The sequence below is a fragment of the Thunnus thynnus genome, chromosome 4 (assembly GCF_963924715.1).
Source record: "Thunnus thynnus chromosome 4, fThuThy2.1, whole genome shotgun sequence".
Classification (NCBI taxonomy): domain Eukaryota; kingdom Metazoa; phylum Chordata; class Actinopteri; order Scombriformes; family Scombridae; genus Thunnus; species Thunnus thynnus.
The window spans coordinates 26,536,687-26,557,997 of record NC_089520.1 but is presented as its reverse complement, the minus strand read 5'-3'; the positions used below and the strand labels follow the sequence as shown (position 1 = coordinate 26,557,997).

Here is a 21,311-nt window from a genome sequence, read left to right as displayed (position 1 = left end):
TAAAGGGTCACATGGGAAGGGCAAATCAGATTTTGAAAAGAAAACAGCAATTGTAAATGGAAAGACTCTGACCTTGCAACAAAAAAGTAGCATCTTTACTGATTTTTGGCTCGAGGCTCAAGCCACTAACACATGTCTGATTAGCACCAAAACCGGAGTCTGGCCGAATAATACACTTACTAATGATTAACCTCTGTAGTTATTCAGAGTAGCTTGAGGGGTAGACGGATATCTCTGGTGTTACTCAGAACTTTAATGAAAAGTAATATAGAAGAAAAAAATAGTGAGTAAGGAGTGAGCAATGTTATATCACCCCTATGTTGAACAACTAATTTAGCCACCTTTGAAAATACTAGTCAGTGCTCCCTCTTCATGGCAAACTAGTAACACAATTAAGAAGAACTTTACAGTTATCAGTAGTCTTCCTGGGTTTAATGTTTAGCCTTAAACAAAGAGTGTGTAATTTTAACTTATTCTTCACACTGTGCCCTTAAGCTTCCATCAGGTGACACCTTCAGGGCTTCAGTAAACACAAAAGCCCTAAAATCAATGAGACCTATCCACCCTAAAGCCTTTATTTAATTGTTTGCACAGCAGGCGGCCTGTCAGACAAACCAGAGCACCTTCAGGATTAAACAGACTTGGTATTTAAAATTAGCACGTATTTAAACAAAGTGAAAGCACAATACAGGAAATGCAATGCTCTGAGGCAAAGCTGCCAACCCAGTCAGAGTTGTGTTTCATTATTGTTGAGTAGATAAAGGTGTTGTTACAGATTTGACACTGTCCACATGTATGAATTTTCAAACAGACTTTATTAACCTCACACAGTGCTTGTGAAGTTTATTGCAGTTTATTTTGAGAAATAGGAAGAATCGATTTGTTGATGGGTTAATGTGCAAGAAGTTTCCAATAGTTTAACATCTGTGTGTGTGTGTGTGTGTGTATGTGTGTGTGTGTGTGTGTGTGACTTGTCAGGGGGATGGGTGCGGTGAACAGCTATGGTAATCTGCTGGATTCACACAAGCCTTTCCCCACCCTGCCCGAAGCTATGCCACACCAAAACATGCTGCCCTAATCACTAGGTCAAGGGGAGTGACACTGGGAGATAGTGGAGGTGCCACTCACTGGGGGGCACACTTTGTGCCCATTGTGCTGATGTCACATTATATCCCACATCATTAAAGAAACCACAAGAAAGAGGATTATAAGCCAATTATGGCTCTGAAAAAGTGGTCCAGGGTGACTCTGGCACATTATAAGAATTTAGTGGGTGCATGGGGGCTACAGCTCCTAAAAGTAGCTCAAATAAAAGATTGAATGCATTACTGCTTGGTAAAACTACTAAGCACCATTTATTACTTTATTAACCTCACGGAGTGTTTGTGCATGTTTGTGTTTGGCAGTTTATTTTGAGAAATAGGAGGAATCCATTTGTCAACTGATTAATGTGCAGAAAGTCTTGTACATAACAGGCCAACATACAGAATAGTGAAGTAGTTCACTATCTTGTATTTAGATTAGGTCAATATTTATTACAGGGCCTGCTAAACTGTCTTTGGACGAGAGAGTTGACACGATACAGTAGGCCTTTAGTCTACAAAAGCTACCTTTAACAGCTTCAGTAGGCTAGAATTAGTTCTACCATGTCAGCAGAATAGAGCAGGCAGAGGCAGTTTTGCCAAGAGGTAACTACATGTGTGCGTTTGAGAGAGCCTTTGGGCATACAGGGAAAAGGAAACTATAGCTGCAAGAGTTTTTTTTTTCTTTTTCTTATAATGGTTTAAAAGAGTAATGGCCCCAGTTTTGGTTCTCTGTAACACACACTCAAACCCCAGTTGAAGAAGTAAAGCAAATCCTGGTACACTTCTTAAGCACAATAATATATGTTAAAGGACAATAATATCAAAGCACGATGATATATGCCATACTGTAAGTGTAACGTTAGCTACTGTGGCAGTGTGGAAGTGAAAAACTAACAAGCTAGCAAGTGAGGACCAATCCAGTGTAACCAGCCGTGTAGGCAGCAGCTGTAGTCCCTCCCCGGGCCGGAGAGAGCTCAGGGAAGCCGGGCTGCTAAATGCTCCAGCCTCAGAGGGACGATGGTGGAGGGCTGGTAAAGATGGCGGCTCTCTCCGAGGATGGGAGGTACGGATTAAATTGTGGCCGACAGAGCGCAGATAGAATCACCGTTTTACACGTCAAATTGACCGAGACAGCACTGAGAGCGATAGAGAGCTACCAAAATTGCATGGTGAGTGAATCTGCCGTTTATTTCAATTAAAATGAGCCCAGACTGTCAGGGCTGACACGGCTCGTCTCAGCTGGGAAGCCCAACTGCCACGCACAGCTAAAGCTACGAAGTTAGCTAAGCTGTTGGCAGAGCGACTTTCTGCTTGTTTTTTTAATCATATTTTGTCATGTGTCCTTAAATTAATCAACTGAGCAAGATAAATGAGACCTTGGCCTTATGTTCTGGCCAGGTTTTACGAACTGACAAATGTTTTTTAACCTGGAAACCCTGTTGTTAAACTCAGACACTGATTAGCAGACGTTAGCTTTACGTTAGTCTGAAGCAGCTGTGCTGTCCATTTTTTTTCTTGCCAAACTAACGTTACTTTGACCAAATTAGGAAAGTGGTAATTTCATATCGACGAATACACCCGTCATCAGAGTACATATTTATAAACTAAGAAGGTGACACGTCTCATAAACTGAGTGTTTAACGCAAACACTTGGTTAACAAACGTGAACTTTAATTCGACGAGGTTGTATTTTTGTCAGCGCCTGGGTGCAAATATACAGACTGATTATGACTAATGTAACTTCATTAACGCTACAAGTTACTGGCGTTTCAAGCATGTCGCTGTCTGGCCTGCTTACCATATGGTTAGAAGTTTTAGCTAGCGTTAGTCAGAAAACCTAACATCACAACCTGGAAAGGATATGAGGCTCATAACTGCTTAACTTTATTATAAAATGTTGCAGTCCAACAAACTGCCACATTGTAGCTGGAGGATGCAGCTTATTTGAGTAAGTGCCTCAAGGGTTTACATGGTACACATTTTTCATTTGGGCTTGTCTGACATTTACTGACGTTTTTTGTGCATATATGTACCAATTAATGTCAAGAGTAGGCCAACAATTACAAATATAACAACCTCTATACATAAAAATATTTGGATACTTGCCCTTGCTGTCTGTGTCATCTTGTTCAAATGCATTACTATGTATTTATGTACTTTTTTAATTTTATTTTTTTTTAAGCTTTCAGCAAACTACCTCGTCATGTACTGCATTTCACCCCTGAGCTTGACACCGCCAGTCATTTAAAAGCTTTTGAAACTGAGTGTGCTAATAGGGCACTTGCATACCTTCTGGAGATTAAATATAACTTGTTAATCTTGAACTGTACAAATGGTGTAATCTTGTAGAGGTGCTACACAGGTGAGCTAATCTGGAGATACCTCTGCAGTCTGAGGTGCGGAGGCCTGAAGCCAAGTTACCTGACCTTAACTCTGCCAACAACAACGCCATTATATAACACTGACTGGGCCTAGGTCTCCACTCAGGGCTGATGCACTGTCGCATAGCATGGGGCTGTAGTGTTCAGAGGTCTCTGACTGCTTTTTACGGCACATAGTGTGTGTGTAAATATGCATGTCGCACACTATTCACACCCCTGCATGTGAAACTTTTGCTCATTGTCAGCCCGGTATAATGCAGGCGTTGCTTGTAGGGAAATTCATGTTAAAACTGTAGATATAAAGCACAATATAAAATGATTATTTAGTCTGTATCTGACAACTGGCAAATCGAGTGATCACTAAGTTGAAGGAATTCTTTTGTGACCAGCCCATGCTACAACCTTATTGGATGTGGTAATGTTGGTCTATACGCTGCATTGAACGGCAGCCTGCCATCTCTTGCTGACTGAGCAGCCAAAACTGCCTGCTTTTTGTTTCTGTCCCTCTCAGTAATGTGTGTTGTAGCTGAACCAGTGATCGAACTATGGAAGCTGGCTATCTTTGTCTTTCTGTGGTGATGTGAAATGTGATCAGAACTGTGTGTGTGTGTGTGTATGTGTGTGTATGTGTGTGAGTGAGTGTGTGATGGTGGGGGAGGGAGTCAGTCAGTCAGTCTTGGCTTGGGAGTAGCTTAGCTTTAACACAACTGTGACATGGTTCTTTCAGTCTGATTTGAAAATACACATTTTTATCTTTGTTTATCTCCATCTTGTTTCATGTATGAGTTGGCATGCATATTTTTCAATATCCATGAATGCAGAGAAGCTGTTGTTAATAAAATGCACATTCTACTCAAACCAGTTTGAAGCAGCATTTTAGAAGTCTATGATTTTAGCCAACTGGTTCTTCTGTTGGCTTCGGCTGTGTGAAGAAGCAGGGAGTCGCTACGCTTTCCTATCCCAACTTGCACTGCAGCAGAGAAGCCTCTGCATATTTGTGGCTGTCAGCGCCGTTTCAAGTAGCCACCAACACAAACCTGCAAGCCTACACAAAACAAAGATGTTTCAGAAATAACCTCTTCAAAATATCCACTGTGTTTGAGTGTTGTCCAAGTTCAGACACTTGTGTTCAGATGTCTAGCGATCGATTTTACATATCATACCACCTACCTGTTAACCTCTTAAAAAGAAGAAAATTAACATGGTTGCTCTGTAGATTGAAACTTTGAGACACCGTGCCAAACACTGGCTGCTAGTGGCCCGTCATCAAGTATTTTGTAACTAACTCATGGTGTGTGTAGCAACACTGGCACTAGTCAGCCCTTACTGGTGTGCATTTATCCCATTAAGCATAATAAATCGTGGCAAAGTCAAGGGAAAAGCCACAAGCTGACAACAAAACAACACTGTAAATAGATTCCCATAAAATAAAAATCACAAGCTACTTTGTTTAGTTTTACGTGATGCAGGATCTTCAGGGATATGTTTTGTTTGTTTGCTTTTTGGGGATTATGAAGACAGTTTATTGACAGTCTGCTAGGTCTGCTTGGTGTAACAGGACCCTAAGGCTCTGCTGCTGCTGCTGCAACCAAATGAGTTCAGAAGTGTCAGTCAAATAGTGTAACATGTCTTGCAGGTTCTAGACTATGTGTTTTCTTACTTTGGTTTTGTGTAGCTGTACTTAATAACCTACCAAACTAGAATAGCTCTCGCAAAGGTCCTTCACATTTCTTTGGTATCAGTAGGTGTTTAACTGTTGTTTCCCTTCACTTTCAGAATGTACCTTCTTCACGGCCAACGATACAATTCAAGGGACTCCAAGGAGTAAGCACTTTTTTTCCTTTTATGATAGGAGTCAGGTGAGCGATCACCTTCCCAATTGTGAATTTCTGATGTGGAATAAATAAAACTCTAGTTTTATTTCAGGTTGTCACCAGCAAGCTTAATTTGGTATTTATTAATGACATGTAATTTATGTATTAATTTGTTCATTCACTGAGTTGTATTCATTATTTATTGAGATGCCCCTAAAGTGTCTTAGAACCAATGGAACCACTGATTTACACTGTTCAGCTACTCAGTTAACACTGATCTATGTTACTGGTATACATTTATCATAGCATAACAACAAGTGTGTTTATTTATTAAGTGATCAGACTATACATTAATCATACTTATTTATTCAGCATTTCAATATATCCATTTTTTGCTTTACAAGATTTATAGTATTTTCACACAAAGGACAAGTTTTGTATTGCTTCAAAAATCATTGTTATATTGGAATTAATGTTGTTGTTACATTTTAGTTATTATCATTGCACATGTAGTTGTCAAAGCTAGTTTTGAGTTGGTGATTAATTTATGATTTATAACATAAGCTGTGTCCTCTATGTACACACAAACTAATTTCAGACCCTTCTGAAGTCTGTTAACACTGTCATGCACTGCTCGGAGTCCATGACGCACATGACACACATACAGCCTTCCCTTAGCTGCTGGGTCCTCACACACCTTCCTGTCTCATGCTAGTTCCTATGTTGTTCACATCAAACCACATAGCCCAGATGTGCATCTGAACTGTATGCACATGCACACATATTAGATTATAAGGTGAAAATCAAGGTGAGTTTTACCACATGGTAGGGTTTAATATATGGTAGCTATATATTAAAAAGTTAACACCATGTATATGATGATCCTCCTCACTTCAAGTAATCACTTGAGACACCATGCAGGAAACAATAAGTTATTTTTTTTTTCCATTTTTGTGTGGATTTTTTTTTTTTACAGCACATTAAAATTCCCAAGACCGATTCCTCCTCAAACTCCTCCCACAATTTTGATTTCTACCTGTCTAATGTGGGCAAGGACAACCCTCAGGGAAGCTTTGAGTGCATCCATCAGTATGTGTCAAGGTAATGGTAATCACTGGTCAGCTGAATCAACAGTTACTGTCTTACTACACATTGCTAGAACGTAATCCTCCTTTGCCTCACATTTCTTTCTCATACTCCCTCTTTGTCTGCAGCTCAGGGGCCTCACACCTGTCATTGTTGGAGACGGTACAGGACAAGGTCACAGTGTGCGCCACTAATGACTCCTACCAGGTGACCCGGGAGCGTATGACCCAGGCTGTGGAGGACACACGTGAACGTGGGACCAAAGTCATCAAGCCTGGGGGCCAGTACAGAGGCAAGGCCCTCGATACATTTTTACATATTGTCTAAAACCATCAAGCCTCTGATTTGCAACTCCCACATTCAGATGCCAGGTTGAATCCCCACTCACCAGCATGGCTTTACATCCTATCAACGCCTCTCCTCTCTTTTCAAACCCAGCCCCTTTTGAGAGACTGAATAGGTGAAAGCTGACAGCCTGACTCCATTCAAAGCCATTATTGCTACTGACTAAGCTATTCTGCCATCTCAGTCTTTTCCAGATTAGCAGTCTGACTGATAAGGGCCAAAGGTTGAATTATTTTTTTATTTTGAATTATTTTTCATTGACACACAGCCTGCCAAAATGATACAGAAAGTGCTGAGGTGTCACAGTCCTTGCAGTGAGTGTTGCCTGTGCTTAACACGTATTACTGCAACCAATTAAGACTCTTTTCCCATCACACTTGACGAACATAAACTCATGTAGACAAGTTTTCTGTCCATGGCATCAGCCAGTGCCTGGATTTGAGTCACACAAGCCGAACAGAAAAAGTCATCTTTGATAACCTAATTTGGCTCATCACTCTCAATAGCTTCTCTCATATGTCTTAACCAACACAGCACAGGTTGGGCAACAAAACAACTCAAACAACTCACTGATGTAATGTTTCATGCCAAATGTGTTTTCCCCTTTCCTGCCTTCCTCTCATTTCAGTATGTTTTTAGTCTCATTATTGACACTTGCTGTACAGTCCCCCAACTACAAAACAAATGCATGCTTAAAACACATACAAATTTAACACCAGCAGCCAGACAAGAAAGACTGGCTCACATGTTACTGAGGTATGTACCTGCTTACAGTGAATGTCAAACTGCTTTTTTGGGTTTAAGACTAAGATAATATAGTAGTTCAGATAAAAAAAAAAACCGACTCTCTCATTTGGAAATGGTTTGGCTATCAAAGACTGACAAAATGCAAAGTAAAACTAGGGAGGAAATATCTTGATGATTATATTATTTGTTTAAGTTTAAGAGGTTTCAAATTTCAGGACACCAATAGAAAATATTGTTAGGTATTTTCAACACTGTTTCCAAACTTGAAAAAGTGTTATTACCCAAATTCAAAATGCATCAGACCACAAAATGCACTAAATTTCAGAAGCTCTAATTGATTACTTTATAAAAATATTTTTCATTAAAATGTCCATTAAGCAGTATTGTAGTGGTAGCCTAAAAGTAACCCTGTGTGCACAGTGGAGAGGAATGCTTATTGTTGGCAAAATTCTTACATTTTACCTCGTTTATTTTGCTTGGAGAGTTGAATATGGCTGTATCCATATCAGCATCTTGTTGGTGTGTGCTCTCTGCTACATTTGACAAATCTTCAGCAGCACACAGTAAAGGGGCCGGTATAATCTGTCAGAAATGCTTATCAGATAGTTGAATAGCTTCAGAACCCACCCGCACACCTTTACAACATCAGAATAAGAGGGGCTGTGTAGGGCCATTTCTGTAACTTTTCAAAACTGCTAATCTGACATTCACACTCGCCTCATGCAGTGACTGGCCAGCTCTGTGGATGTGAGAAATTTGTCAGGGTTTTAACTTGTCTCTCTAGTTCTCTTTTTACATTCTTGACATAACTGTTTCACTTCTAATGTGAACAATACATCTGAAAATATGCGCCGTTATTCTCATATTTAGCTTGGACAGCCACATTTTTTCCATTTGAATAGTCTTTTTTTTTTTTATCAAGAATACAAAGTAAACTGTGGACCATCTGTATATTTAAAACTGGTTTGTTACATCTAACACCTTGTCAAACACTTCTTTGTGAAACCAGGACCAGAAGGCAAGTTCAGTCCACAAAATTTGTTAATTGAATTAAAAACTCCTCAGGCCTGTTTTTCTCGGCCTTGGGGATAGATTTGCATACAGTGGCCCAGATAGAAACTGGGAAACGAGAGGAGCAGCAGAGAAAAGGGGTGGGACAGAAGCTTGTCACAGCTTGTATAGAGTTAGCACCCTATTTACTGAGGGGGCTTTTAGCTACTTGTTTTCACAGGCTGGTAACTTCAGGTAACAATCTGTAACTGTATTTTTATCTTTGTCTGTAGCCTTTAAATGAGAGCTGCACAATCCTAATAATTATGAATACAGCGATAATATTCTGTTCAAATTTGAACATTGTAGTCATCAACATCACATGGTTTTAATAGGATCTAGTTGTGCTTGCTATGTAAGTTGTTATCCAGTCCAGTATGCAGAGTGACTTTCTCAAGGAGACGACTTACTGACATAACCTTTTCACCTACAGCAAATTGTCATTGGCCTATTGGACAACGTAAATTGTGTGTGCTTACACTTCCTCACATTGCTCCTAGTCTCTGGTTTTTGACAAGGAGGGAGGGGGAAGGTTTTCTTCTCTCTTCCTCTCTCTAACCTTAATCTCTTAAAGAGCTTTAGAATTTCATAATGACTGTGGAGCAGTATAGGGAAATGTACAGACACCCTGACTAAGCACATGGCTCAGCAACATGAAGCAGAGGTGTCTTGAGTTCTAATCACCTAGCCTTTTCCACACAATCACTTTTCCAAACTAGTCTTAGTTGATACAAGGAACTGCAGCCCATTATAGAGTGTAATTTAGTGGTTGCCCCCTTTCTCTGTGGTTGTGTCAGGTGGTAATTGGTGTGAACATTAGGACAATTGGGACCTCCTGCTTGAAAAGCTGAAAAAAAGTAATAGTAGTCTACATGGCAAAGCAGGTAGTTTCTGCCTGTTACTTATTAAATTGAAATATGAGGAACTTCTCTCTTGTTCAGTAAATGGTGTCTGTGACTGTGTTGAGCAAAATGACAGATATTTGATAATCTGATGTAGACCAGCTAGCTAACGTCACTGCAGAGAAAGAGGGGTATTTAACATTAAACAAACACTTTCTCTCTTTAGGAAAGAAAGTCCATATTCGTAAGCCTGCGCTATCAACCCCAGAGGTGGTCCCAGAGCGCAAACGATCCACACCCATCAACCCAGCCAACACTATCCGCAAGTGCCTTTCCAGCAACCCCGTGTCCCAGCGGCCGTTCCGGGACCGCATCATTCACCTGCTGGCGCTGAGGTCCTACAAGAAGCTGGAAGTGCTTGCCCGTTTGCAGCGGGACGGTATCAACCAGAAGGACAGAAACTCCTTGGGGACCACCCTACAACAGGTACTGTAAGATGGCTGTTCTTTTTTTATGGTTTTAGAGTCTCATAATATGTCTTATCAGTAGTTAGAGAGCAATTTAAAAGGGAAGCGGCCCAGTGATTGATAGTTCCACGTACTCTATTAAACAGATGGCCTGGCAGTAATAACTATGTTCTTTAATAGCTGATACTAGGTATTTGACACTAGTACTTGTATTCATCAAGTGTCTAATTTAATCCCAAAGATCCCCTTACCTTTCTTTAAACATGAGACCGAGATACACAAAAATCTACATCCGGTTCACAGTGTAAAGGCTTCATTCACTTTGACACAAAACAAGCCATATAATAGTTATTATTATTTGCATACACAGATGTCTGGCCAGCACAGGAAATGTGAAGTTTCTATACATAATGTATACTTCTCATGCTATTGTAGTTTAACTTTGAAATTGTGTCCATGTGTGTGCCTATATGAAACAGGTGGCAAATCTGAACCCCAAAGACAACACATATTCATTGAAAGACTTCATTTTCCGTGATGTCCAGCGAGACTGGCCTGGCTACTCTGAAGATGAGAAGGTCCAGGTTGACCGGATCCTGGCTCGGTACAGAAATGCATTCTTAACCTCAAGACATGCTTACTTTAACTATTAAAGCATTTACACTTTATGGTGTGAGACTACACTTAAGTATAAGTAGTAATTTAAAGTGAGGGTTGTATGTGGTTTTGGTTTTACAGTTGGTTGGTGCTTTGAGTGCTGCTTGAATTTAATATTGGTAACAATGGATTCCAAAGTTTTCGTTTTTTTTTAAATTTTTTTTTACTTTTGTTTAATGAATTTCTGTTCACAAACATGCCAGATATCCTGTGACTGTACAGCTGTGTATACTGGCAGCTGAGGGATGGTCAGTGGATAAGTGAAGTATGCTGCAGGACTGGTTTTAGTAGTTTATATGATGTCATTATTTTTCTTTCTCTATGTTGAAAACTTGTCACCACTGGGGCACATTGTCACTGACATGTATTCAAGGTGACCACAGCTGTTGTGCTCTACAGGCAACCAAACTAACTTTAAACAGCCACTTTTCAATCCTAGAGGGAGTGATTGCTTAACGATTATGTTAAAAGAATAGTTGAGCATTTTTAAAGTCTATCAACAGGTTCTCACCTCTCATGTAGTACACTCGTAGGTTTTAATTTGCAGTTTAATGCCTTTCTTTCCTTATTAAACAATTACATTTTAAATCATCTATTGATGTGATCCATTTTGCTAGCTTCAAGTCTCTTATTCCGTGCTTTTGTTAGCACATTGCAAACAATTGCTTTAATACAAGTATGAATTCATTAGCTGAGCCTGGTGAAATGATAGTTAATATGCTCTTTCTTTTCTGTTCCACCGTTCACCACTGATGCCACTCTCTCCTTTCTTCAACAGCAAATTAGGTCTTCCTACTGAGGCACTCTCATCAAGCAGTTCTCCCAAAGACAGTGTCCCTGCGTCCCCCCTGGTACCTGCACAAATACACACACATGCACACACAGACAGTGAAGTGTGTAACTTTCCTCTAAATTCTAGGTGTTCTCTTGCAGAAGCGCCAGCCAGACTTTGACTTCATAGATCCTTTGGCGCCAAAGAAAGCCCGCATCTCCCACCTCAGCAATCGAGGGCCAGCCGCATCTTTATCCTCATCCTCCTCTGACCGCCGTGAGGACGAGGGGAGCCCTGGCTCCAAACGCTCGTCCCTACCCTCCAACGTCACCTCGGGCCCTCCCAGCCATCTCCCCATCTCGTCCCACCCTCCTGCACCCTCTCACCAGCAGCCCAGCCCAGCCTCCAACTCCAACTCACCCAGCACCCCGGAGGGCTGTGGTACCCAGGACCTGCCCATGGACCAGAGTTCCTCCTGCAGGGACCCTTCACCCAGCCCCTTCTCCTCTGATAGGATCCTGCAGGACCGCTATCGGCCGCCCATCCCAGTCCCCAGACCAGCTGCATCCCCCAGCCCTCCTCCTTGCACCTCACTCACAGTTACCTCCACTGTCATCAGCAGCCCTCCCTTGTCCAGCAGTACCACCAAGAAGTTCAAGAAGAAATCCAAAAAGCACAAAGATAAGGATCGAGAGAGGGAGAAAGGGAAACGGACGGAAAGAGGCAGTAGTCCTCCCAGTGTAGCAGAGCAGGCTGAGGAGAGTCGTAGGGCCAAAAAGAAGCGCAGTTCTGAGGAAGCGAAAAGAGAAGTTATCGACAAGAATCCTCACAAAGATCAAGGTGTGTTTCTGTCTTGTTAATTATCTGCATCGGTGAACCAAATGTCTCAAAATGACCATTTACTGCTCTGCATGCACACCTCACATTACTATCAGCTATTTTTCCATTTTCCAAATTGCACTTCACCTTTTTTAATAATTTAATGTTACTTTAGGGAGAAATTTGTTCCCATTCATTTGGATCTATTACTGGTTTAATGTAGTTGAAGGCACATCTTCAGAGACACATTAATATTTTTAAAGGGGTCACTCGTAGTAACAAATCCAGTTTTTATCACCCAACTCTGCAGCTCTGTGGAGTGTTGCTTTGTACTTTGGCCTCTTCTTGCTTTCAATACAGTACCTTTAATTTGCCTAGCTATCATTTTCTCTAAAAAATTGAGTTCAAAATTCCTGTCTTTTCATAGTATTATAAAAGGGTGGGTCAGTGTTACATCACATGTTTAAAAGCACTCTGGAGACATTAGAGGATACACTAACAGAGAAAGGTGTATATATTATCAAAGTCAAACATTTATTTCTGGAAAAAATTAACAAAAACAAAGACCTTTGACATTCAGTAAAAAGTATTTTAATGTAATACAGCACAGTGGAAAATAATGGTAAACCAAAAATACATTGAAATACAGCTTGAGTCCAACTTTAAGAACTTTGCTTCATTAGGGCAACTTTGAGTAAGTGTGTATATATGTGTGTGTGTGTGTGTTTGGACTCACTAATTCAAGCAGCTTTGGCATGTCTTGTGACTGACATGCCTCCTCTGTCCAAGTTTCCAGACAGTTTATCTTTCAGACTTTGGATTGTAGCTCACCATGTTTCAGTGTTTATCTCTACACAGTCTCCTATGACCCACCCAGTTTGATTACTGTGATGCATGATGTATTTTGGCTGAACATGCTGAGGCATTGATCCGTGTTCTTCTTTACTCTGTGATCGTCAGTTCTGGTTCACTTCATACTGTTAATGTTGTGGGGGTAGTTTGAGACACTCTGCTGCTTCCTCAAGGTCTGTGCCCCATTTACGATCATGGAGTCTTGACGTTGTTTCACACTACACAACGAAAGTGCTGATCCTATGACACCTGTGGTGACGGTTGATTTTGAGTTTCACTCTATAAAACGTCAGTAACAGCTGTAGTAACAGCTGTGACTGTTGGGTGGCAGCAGTACATCTAACTGCAGTGTCTAATATATTAAGGGAAGAAAAAAGGATAAATAATCTTGAAGGCTTGTATTTTTTTTGTCAAAGACAGAGAAAGATTCTGTGTATTATTATTGTAAGTGTAGTATTTACATGCTAACACTTTACTTTTTCCTCCTCAGACTCTTCAGAGAAAGAGAAGCCAGTCCAATCTACTGAATTCTCATCTACAGTTGATATACCTGACTATGTAGTGTGAGTAACTGTAAATATACAGTATCTTAAAGAGCCCATTATGCTACAATGTGACCATCTTTACCTCTCAGGTCTCTCAATTTATCTCTGACACAAAAGAAATCACACAGTTTAAAACATTTGACCATAATTAAAGGGGATGTTAATAATAGACCCAAGCTTGAGAATTAGATGCAGCGTTAAACACATCTGTGTTTAATCTGTGCAGTCTGGTATTCTTCTGTCATCACTGTACTAGGACTGTTTTGTAGTTTCTTCACCATTTGTAATTACTTAAAGGAACGTGTCGTCAATGCCACATCACATATCGAGAAACTCAGTAGATGTAAAACATGATTCCCACCTTTCTTTAAAGGTTCTATGTGCAGAATTGTGACGCAATTTACATGTATTAATTATTTTTTTTATTGACAATGAGCCAATGAACGGGTTGTAATGTAACTTAAAATGAGACTTTCTCCAACTTTCTTGGTAACAGCCTTTGGACTCATTTCTATGTAAAAGACTGGAGCCAAATTTTACGCGAAAATCCAAGGGAGGTGATGTTTTCGCGCGCTCCAGAGTGCCTTGTCTCTCTCTGGCATAACGAAACAACACAAAAAAACCCGCGCTATCCAACTAAAAGCACCCTGTAGATATTAGCTCTCCAGCTAATTCGCTGCCTCCGTCGAACACAACACATTTCACAACAAAACAGCCCTGCAATGACAACATTATTTCCTCAACCAAGGAGCAGAAAACAAGCTCCAGATCGATAGCAGAACATAGCTTACCCCTTTTGTTTTTTCTGTTAGTAGTCCAAAGGTTGCACATTTCACAGCAAAACCACAGCGAGTTGCTGCCTGGATATGCCACATCCTGCAATAGTCTCACGCCACTGCTCGAGCGAGTGCGCAAGCAACAGGATGTTGACTGCAGCTCACTTAACCGCCACCAGTGTCACTAATGAGAGGGAATTTCTGATTCTTACAAACAGAACCTTTTTAAATATCGTGACTTTTACAGAGATGTAGGATGAGGAAATTTAGGGGAAGAGTTTGTTCATAGTAGAGTTCTGGTTTTAGTCTTGCACATGATAATTTTTGCTGAAATAATTGTATATGTGTATCCAATATCAAAAGATTAATTCAGTTTAATTCCCTTTCCTATGTTTACAGAAAGTACATGCCGTTGGTGTCCACGGACCAGCGACAAAGCTACAAGGATGACTTCAATGCAGAGTATGATGAGTACCGCCAACTGCATGCCCGTGTGGAGAACATCACCCGCCGCTTTACCCAGCTGGATACCCAGTGTCGGAAGCTGGTACCTGGCACCAAAGAGTATCAGGTCGAAACCATTTGCCTGCATATACTTGATTGATGTTGCTGTTATTCCATTGATTTCAGTATCTACACAGTTATATGCCAGTTTTTTGTTTTTGCTGATGCAAAATTGATGAGCAACATAGGAGGCAGGATAATTCTTTTTTGTTTGTATTTAATTAAAACGATTAGTGTTACATTTCCAAGTGCTCCTTGATGCACTGAGATCTGCAACCACCATGAAACAAACACTTTTAATGTCTAATGTCATCATGATTGATAAATTCTGAGCATCTGTGCTGCTGTTGTGCCAAGTTATCACATAGAGTTTAATGTCTGTTTAAGCTTGACATAAAATTTACAGTATTTTCAACCATACTGGCTAAATACTTTTTCCTGTTACAAAGTGAATGCAGGGTGTGAAGTTTGTAATATCTGTGAATGATATGCATTTGCATTAGAAGTGATCATTTTTTTAAATCGTTTTTATTTTATTTTACAGAAGGTGCAAGAAGAAGTCTTGAAAGAGTACAAAAAAATGAAACAAGTAAGTGAGGCAGAAGCCTCAATAGGGTGATTTATTTATTTTATTTTTAAGACCACTGAACTTTGGATTGTTCATGATTACTAACTACATGTTTGCTAGTAGATTTTTTTGTCAAATACAGCAAGAGTTGTGGTCAGATTGATAGCTTATGTGTATTTTTTTTTTTTTTTTTTTACAGCACAGCCCCAACTACCATGAGGAGAAACAGCGCTGTGAGTACCTGCACAACAAGTTGGCCCACATCAAGCGGCTAATAGCTGATTTTGACCAGCGCAGAGCCCAGGCCTGGTGCTGAGAGCACAGCACAGCCCACCAGGCCTCCCACAACATCTTCACTAATCAGTATTGAGAATGGAGTGTCGAACCAGGAGGGGGTGTCCAACTGGCTCTTATTTATTAACACCCCCACAGTTACTGCCTCCACAACAGCCCCCCTTCCTTCCCCTTTTTCTTTTTCCCATCATCCTTCATTCCTTCCTTCTTTTCTCATCTTTGATTCCACAGGCAGTATTGTTGCCTGCATTCTTGAAAATCTCTGACTCTACCCCCCCATCTTTTGCTTTCTCAATGAGCTCCTGTGGAATTTCATACCACTGGACGAGTGGAAGGGGCTACATGAGGTGTGAAGGAGTTTGGGGAAAATCTTTAAACTCTTCTAACCTTTGAAGGACTTTATCTGGCAAAAAAAAGAACAAAAAGTATTTTTGAGCATCAGAGAAAATAACGTATTTAAGTAAAAAAAAAAAAAAAAAAAGAGGGAGATCTATTTATTTTGGGACTCGTAGTGCAAAAGAGTCCGCAGATGATATATTAACTTTTGTTGAAAACAATGCAAAAAAAATTACCGCGGGCCTTATGTGTTTTGACTTTGTGAAGCCATTTTGCACGCAGGATCCATATGTCATCTCACTCGGCAATGACGTCTCTCTTGCCTCATTTCCTCTCTATTCACACAAAACTGTACTGGATAACCTTGCTTCAACACACTGCCGTGTGTCTGCTGAGTTTGAAGAGGAAGGAAATGAGACAGGCAGGAGAAATCAATGAGCTGGCTGAGAAGCAACAACAATATGTGTGCATGGATTGTAAATTTAGTTGTAATGGCCACGTGGAGTGGTGAGGGTGGGGTAACTAAAGGAGTATGTTCCCCTGTTAGCAGGGGGCAGTATTCCCTGCACCAACAGTGTTTAATGTTCACGGTGCATTATGGGTGCCTTAAGGTGTTTACACTCAAACGTCGAGTTAGGCCGACCCACAGGCTACACAATGGAACTACAACTGCCTGGCAACAGGTTGTGCGTGTGTGCGTGCGTGCGTGCGTGCGTGCGTGCGTGCGTGCGTGCGTGCGTGTGTGTGTGTGTGTGTGTGTGTGTGTGCGTGTGTGTGCGTGCACAAGCATGTCTGAGCAGGGGAGGAAGGAAGAGATGTTCAGTCTGAAAGGCGTCAGAGCGTTACAGATTGTATGAGTTTGTGTATTTGTATGGTTGTGGATCACGTGGAGTGAAAGGTAAAAAAAAAAAAACAGAAATATGGGGGAAAAAAAGTGAGAAATAAGAAAAAACAACAAAAAAAAAGCTGCTATAGTGTTTGACCAGCCAGAGCACTCAGGATCAACCTGGCTGGAGTAACAGTACCTGATCTTAATTGAAGAGATATAGAGGATCCTAATATTAATTTTCCAGAATGGTTCATCTCTAAACCTTGGAAAAGACTGCGCCCACCTCTTCAGGCAAACAGTATGTGTTTCTCTTCACCGGAGGACAAATCTGTATGATGTCAAATGTATTTGATTCTCAGTTTGAGTTCTGCAGAGCATTGAAAGATTTCAGAGTAGCATTTTTTGTTTTCAACATTGAAACAGATATTTAGTTAAATGAATGGATGAATGGATTCTATGAAAAATGAAAATTTATTTTTGAGTTTATTTCAACAAGGGAAAAATTGTTTACAAAACCTGTGTTAGAATGTTTGCCAAACATTAAATACTTTTCTGGTACTGCATCCATGGAGTAAAAATTTCTGATTGGGACTTAATTTTAGGATTCATTTATACTGGAATATGTTTCTCATTCACTGAAGAATAAATCCAATAATGTTGCATTTTGGGGTGTGAAGAGGAACTTAGTTACTGTGCCCCTAAATAAAAAAAAATCAACAGTTGAAGGGTATCGACTCTGACGTCTCTGTAGTCATCAGCTGGTCAGCCCCTTCTCAGCAGTCTGGTCTGAAATATATTCAGCTAGTGAGGACATGTAAGAGTCTGTCTCCTGTATTGGGGGAAAAAATGTAGCACCATTTTTTCCCCCCGCAAACTGGAGATTTAAGTAAATACGGGCCAGTTCTGTTCCACATATATTTTGGTTGTGGCATCCTGTCGAACAGTCAGTCTCTGCAGTAGACTGGCTGTATTTGTCGGCTGTCAGAGTCAACTTTAGTGTAATTGCAAACTTGGCTTAATGTGCTTGTTTTCTCTGAAGTTATTTTGGACAGAAAATCAGCACTTGTATATTGGAGGTGTAACAACAGCAGATAAAAATGTCCACAAGAGGCTCCACTCTACATTTACATTTATTACAGCTGTGGGATATAGGGTCAGTGTTTTGGTTTATTTTTCCTGTTTTCTTTAGGTGATTCTTTTGGTCATTCTCCAGAATCTGGCGAGTGCCACTCCAACCGCTGAAATAGTGCAGGAGGCCAGGGCTTTACATGTTGTCCATCACCTGCGTCATCCTCGCAGCCCTCCAAAGATTTCTGCTCCTATCAAAGACAGATAAACTTAAATGGGGTTTGAACAACAGCGATTAGCATATAGTGACTCATTATTATTATTGGAGGAAGGGGAGAAGAGGGTTAATCAAGAGTCTTAATGAGGAAGTGACTAAGTTTAAAAATGCCCTGGCAGTATTTGGAAAATGAAAAACCACTGAAAATCAAGTGAATTTTGAGTGAAATCTGATCCTGCCCACCTGAAAATGTACAAGGCATTTCAATAAAAATCAACTTAGTTTTACCTGGAGTATGTCTTTTTTCTCTTTTGTCCTTTTGTCTCCTTTTCAGCCATTTGAAATTGTTAAAAATCAGAAACATTTTATGCTTTAATGTATTGTTTTTTATGACAGAACTGCAAATGTTTTCAAAGCTGACACCATTAAAGCAAAATTTAAAGGATTTGGTTTTCTTGCATAATGTTGAAGTTATTGTATCTGAATTTAATGTGCTGGTTACCCAAATATCCAAGTTGAGTGTTATAAAGTGAGTCCAGATAGTGCTCTCACTATTCAGCTTTGCTGGATCCACTTCAACAATAAAACAATGTCTGCTAGATTAATGATGAGATACAAGATAAATCATTATTTGGACTTTGTTCTTCCGAGCATTTTTTAAGAAGTATCTTTCATCTAGCTGCTTTTATGTTGAGCAAGGAAAATATGTAGCCTACAGTACTGACACACATTTGGGAAAGACACTAGATCAGAAATGCTGATGTTTGTAAAACAGTGTTTTACATAAAAACAAGATAAAACGTATAACAAAGCAAACGCACCACCTGTCAGCAGTTCATGATTAAGATAACTTCAGGACGTTACGTTTAATATACAGTGTCCTTAAAAAGGTTCATATGTCCACTAGACTTGAAAGATTTTGGCACTGTTGTCGTACACTGATTATTTGCAGTTTCATGGTACATAAATACATCAGATTATCAGTCAACACAGATTTGGCTACTTCGTGTCCAAGGCTCTGTTGACCCTAGTTTTTCTTGGCATCTGCAGTTTATATACTTTAACATTTTATCCAAAATGCAGAAAATCTGATTCATACCAGCAACATCTGTACATAAAAAAGGGTCTAAATAGACCGCTGCCTGCAAGCAGAATCTGTCTTCAGGTTCTGTTACTTAATACCTGAGAAAAATAGGAGACTGGTTTTAAAGAGGTGACCTGAAAGTGTCACTGACTTAAAACATATATTTGGTTGCAGCCTGCATCATTAAAAGTGTAATTTAATTTAATAACATACTAAACCAACTTTGTTTTTCTTAGCATCAGCAAGGGAACTGAAATCATGTTTGAACTACAGCGAATTTAAGACGAAAGATGTGATATTGGACTATACTATGTTTTTTTGTGAGTAGATTTTATTTCCATGGTCAACCAGGACTGATGCAACCTGCTAAACCAGTCAACATTTACTAATAAATGTCTAAAAGAGAGTACTAAAGCTCAGTGAATGTGACAGATTATGTATTTTTTGATGCACCATAGATTTATTGGCTAACATTAATTGAAAGGCATAGACAATTCAACACTGACAGCACCATTAGGCATTATTTGTTTCAATATTCATTAAAGTACTAACAGACCTTGGTCTCAACTTATCTACTGAGCCTAGAAATTGAGGTCTGTCCAACCGACAAGAATATCGTAACATGAGATTTACTTATGTGAAGATTTGTTTAGAAGGTTATCTTATTTTAGTATTGGTTGGATGTTTTACGTGATTTGATTAATGGTTCGTGATTTGATAGATATATTCTTTATATGTTTATGTAAATTGGGAACTATATTACACTATGCAGCTTGTCTATAGTGTTTAGGATAGTTTATATTGGGTGGAGGGATACGCTGTACAGTGTAAGTGTGTGGTCTGACTGTTTTGACAGATATTGAAGTACACATGTTCCAAGGATGAAGCTGACCCCGCACCCAAAACTTAATATGAAACTTTGTGGTCACTTTTTTCACTTTTGCTGCTGAATTTTTCAGTCTCAGTTCAGAATTTTTCTGATTAGTTCAGACGCAAAGCTCTCATGTGGCTGCATCCCTATTAGTCATTTACATTTGGAGGGACAGATTAACGGTAAGTCGTACTACTTGTTGCACTTCCAGACCATTGAAACTGAAAAATTCTGAACTGAAACTGAGAAGTTCAACAGCGAAACTGAAAAATTCAGCAGCAGAACAGCTGTGAAAAAAGTGACCACAAAAGAGAAATCCAGATCAGTTGAAGAAATGTGGAGAGTATTGTAATCAAATGTTTTCCTCTTGTATAGTTTTATTGTAAGTTTTGCGTTTGAGGTCACTTTTTTGCTTTATTTTTCAATTTCAATGACATTTTTTTGTTTTGATTCTTGGGAGATAGTGTTCAATTATTATGAGACAAATTTATTCCCATACAAAAATATTTAATCAAGTAATAGTTAATGCTAACATACACCAGCATTACAATATTATAACTTTTGGAAAAACCTCTGCCTACAAAATGCTGTGTACACGCTTACGTGCTCGTGCAGGCGTGTGTGGTTACCTGTATCTTTAAGAAGGAGGGACCTGCCTCCTACGTCATCCTGATTAACTTAATTGACCAGACATGGAGCTCTCTGTTTCATCATTCAGACCACCAGCGTTGCCAGATTTATGATAATTATCGTATTTGTACAAAGACTTTGCCCTTGGTACGTTGTACAATCAATAATGCCAAAAGTCCCATAAAGGTACGATCATTTCATCATTTTGTGACACTTAGTAGTTGTAATCAGTCTAGGCTATCTCATTTTAATTTCTCTCCCTACACAATCAGGATAGTAAAATATGGATCATATGTCTGTATTTACGCATCTCTTCTCATATGATGTTTTCCAGCCAATCAGACTACCCCCTTCCACACATCATATAACTACGTCAGCAATTTTTTATGTTATTTTTTAAACAATGTGGCTAGATTTGTATGTGGTGTCAAAAAGTTGTTTGTCTCAATAAATATGTGTATTTTGGAAATTATACATTTACGTGTTTCTTCATTGTATGTGTAAGGCTGGAGATATATTTGCTTTTTAACCACGCATTTACATAGACAACCAGCTGCGTCGTGAGCGTAATTGTTGCGTATGTAATTTGCGTATTACTGGAAGATTCCACTAGAGGGCACACCAGAGAACTCAGGATATTAATAGAAGTTATGGATTTGCATGATGTAAAAT

General features: G+C 39.7%; 1 protein-coding gene across 1 annotated transcript; it reads left to right on the top strand.

Moving 5' to 3' along the window:
- The first annotated feature begins 2,058 nt into the window (after positions 1-2,058).
- ell2 (elongation factor for RNA polymerase II 2) lies at positions 2,059-18,341 on the top strand. The gene is made up of 12 exons (XM_067587968.1): positions 2,059-2,254; positions 5,243-5,290; positions 6,257-6,381; positions 6,495-6,658; positions 9,577-9,836; positions 10,297-10,421; positions 11,253-11,325; positions 11,408-12,086; positions 13,408-13,480; positions 14,638-14,809; positions 15,287-15,331; positions 15,510-18,341. The coding sequence occupies exons 1-12, from the start codon at positions 2,081-2,083 to the stop codon at positions 15,624-15,626; spliced, it is 2,055 nt and encodes a 684-aa protein (XP_067444069.1). The 5' UTR covers positions 2,059-2,080; the 3' UTR covers positions 15,627-18,341.
- Positions 18,342-21,311: the final 2,970 nt, after the last annotated feature.

Coding starts and splice junctions, on each gene's coding strand:
- ell2 (XM_067587968.1), top strand. CDS start 2,081: ATGCTCCAGCCTCAGAGGGACGATGGTGGAGGGCTGGTAAAGATGGCG. Junction 5,291..6,256: donor AATTCAAGGGACTCCAAGGA/GTAAGCACTTTT, acceptor TTTTTTTTACAG/CACATTAAAATTCCCAAGAC. Junction 6,659..9,576: donor GCCTGGGGGCCAGTACAGAG/GCAAGGCCCTCG, acceptor TTCTCTCTTTAG/GAAAGAAAGTCCATATTCGT.